General features: G+C 68.1%; 1 protein-coding gene across 1 annotated transcript in view; it reads right to left on the reverse strand.

Annotated features, from left to right (window-relative positions):
- LOC103611257 (cilia- and flagella-associated protein 45) overlaps window positions 1-1,557 on the reverse strand; it is a gene marked incomplete at its 5' end in the record, with an annotated part of 4,874 nt that overhangs the window by 1,165 nt on the left and 2,152 nt on the right. Inside the window, 4 exons of the mRNA XM_017727833.1 lie at window positions 13-43; window positions 125-318; window positions 536-649; window positions 1,183-1,554. Of these exons, the coding sequence (XP_017583322.1) occupies window positions 13-43; window positions 125-318; window positions 536-649; window positions 1,183-1,554 (711 nt within the window). The remainder of the gene's footprint in view (window positions 1-12; window positions 44-124; window positions 319-535; window positions 650-1,182; window positions 1,555-1,557) is intronic.

Below are 1,557 nucleotides of genomic sequence, written 5' to 3' on the forward strand. Positions count from 1 at the left end.
CCCCGCCACAACCCCCACACCTGGCACAGCACCTGGGCGGGCACTGGAGTCCCCAGAGCCACCAGCTGGCACTAGGAGCGCCCTGGCCACCACCTCAGCCATCCCTCCGCCCCGTGTGCCTCACCTGAGCACCCTCTGGAACTCCTGGCGGTCCTGCTCCACCTGCATGGCCAGGTACTGCTCCTTCTGGGCCACCTGCTCCAGCCGGTCCCGCCTCAGCTGCTGCTCCAGCTCCACCTTCTTCCGCGCATTCTCCAGCTCCTGCCGCCGCCATTCCCGGTCTGCGGCTTCTTGGTTCCTCTTGGCCATCAGAGCATCCTGCCCACATAGGGGACAGTGCTGGGCTTCCCTCTGGGGGCAGCTATGGAAGCCCTTGGCCGTGGCTTTGGCTCTGCTGGCACCGCTCCAGGACATGCCCTGGCTCCAGGGGCTGGTCCTGCAGACCCCTCTGGACATGCAGGGGTACTGTCCCTTTGCCGGGCTGGGGACAGGGACGGTGGCAGGGGAGCGTGTCACCTGTGCCCAGGCCACTCACCCGCTCTGCCTGCCAGTCCCGGGCCCGCTCCTGCGCGGCCCTGAGCCGGGCCAGCTCCTTCTCCTTCTCCAGGCGCAGTTGTTCCTGCTCCGCCTCCAAGGCGGCCTCGCGCTCCTGGGGGGGACAGAGCCCCAGAGTGGGGCAGAGCCCCGGGGTGTGGGACAGAGCCCTGGGATGGGGGACAGAGCCCTGGGATGTGGGACAGAGCCCTGGGATGGGGGACAGAGCCCCGGGGTGTGGGACAGAGCCCCGGAGTGGGACAGAGCCCCGGGATGGGACAGATTCCCAGGGTGTGGGACAGAGCCCCGGGGTGGGACAGAGCCCCGGGATGGGACAGATTCCCAGGGTGTGGGACAGAGCCCCGGGGTGGGACAGAGCCCCGGGATGGGGGCAGAGCCCCAGGGTCGGGACAGAGCCCCGGGGTGGGACAGAGCCCCGGGATGGGGGCAGAGCCCCAGGGTCAGGACAGAGCTCCAGGGTGGGACAGAGCCCCGGGGTAGGGGACAGAGCCCCGGGGTCAGGACAGAACCCCGGGGTGGGACAGATTCCCAAGGTGTGGGACAGAGCCCCAGGGGGGTACAGAGCCCCAGTGCAGCTCCCACAGCCCCTGCCCAGCCCACCAGGAGCCCCCCACCCACTGCTCTTACAGCCTTCTGCCGCTGCTGCTCCAGCACCCGCTCATCCTCCAGCCTCTCCCGCTCCCGCTGCTCATCCTTCAGCCGCTGGCTCTCCGTGTTGAAATACTGAATTTCGGCATGGATTTGCCTATGTCGCTCCTGTTTCTGCTCCCAGGCCTGGAAACACCACGCAGGGCTGGAAGCCACTGCTCCCTCCTCCTCACTCAGGGCAGGGAGGCTTTGGGTCCCCTCCTGGGGATGCCACAACGTCCCCAAGGGACGAGAGCTCTGATCCTGCTGGCTGCTGTCCCCACTCCCCGAGCGTGGCTGACCCAGCACTGCCAATCCCTTTCCAGCCAGGTGGAAACCTCCCTGCACCCCATTCCCTGCTCCCACCTTCCGCTC

Source organism: Corvus brachyrhynchos, unplaced genomic scaffold (assembly GCF_000691975.1).
Source record: "Corvus brachyrhynchos isolate BGI_N302 unplaced genomic scaffold, ASM69197v1 scaffold122, whole genome shotgun sequence".
Lineage (NCBI taxonomy): Eukaryota > Metazoa > Chordata > Aves > Passeriformes > Corvidae > Corvus > Corvus brachyrhynchos.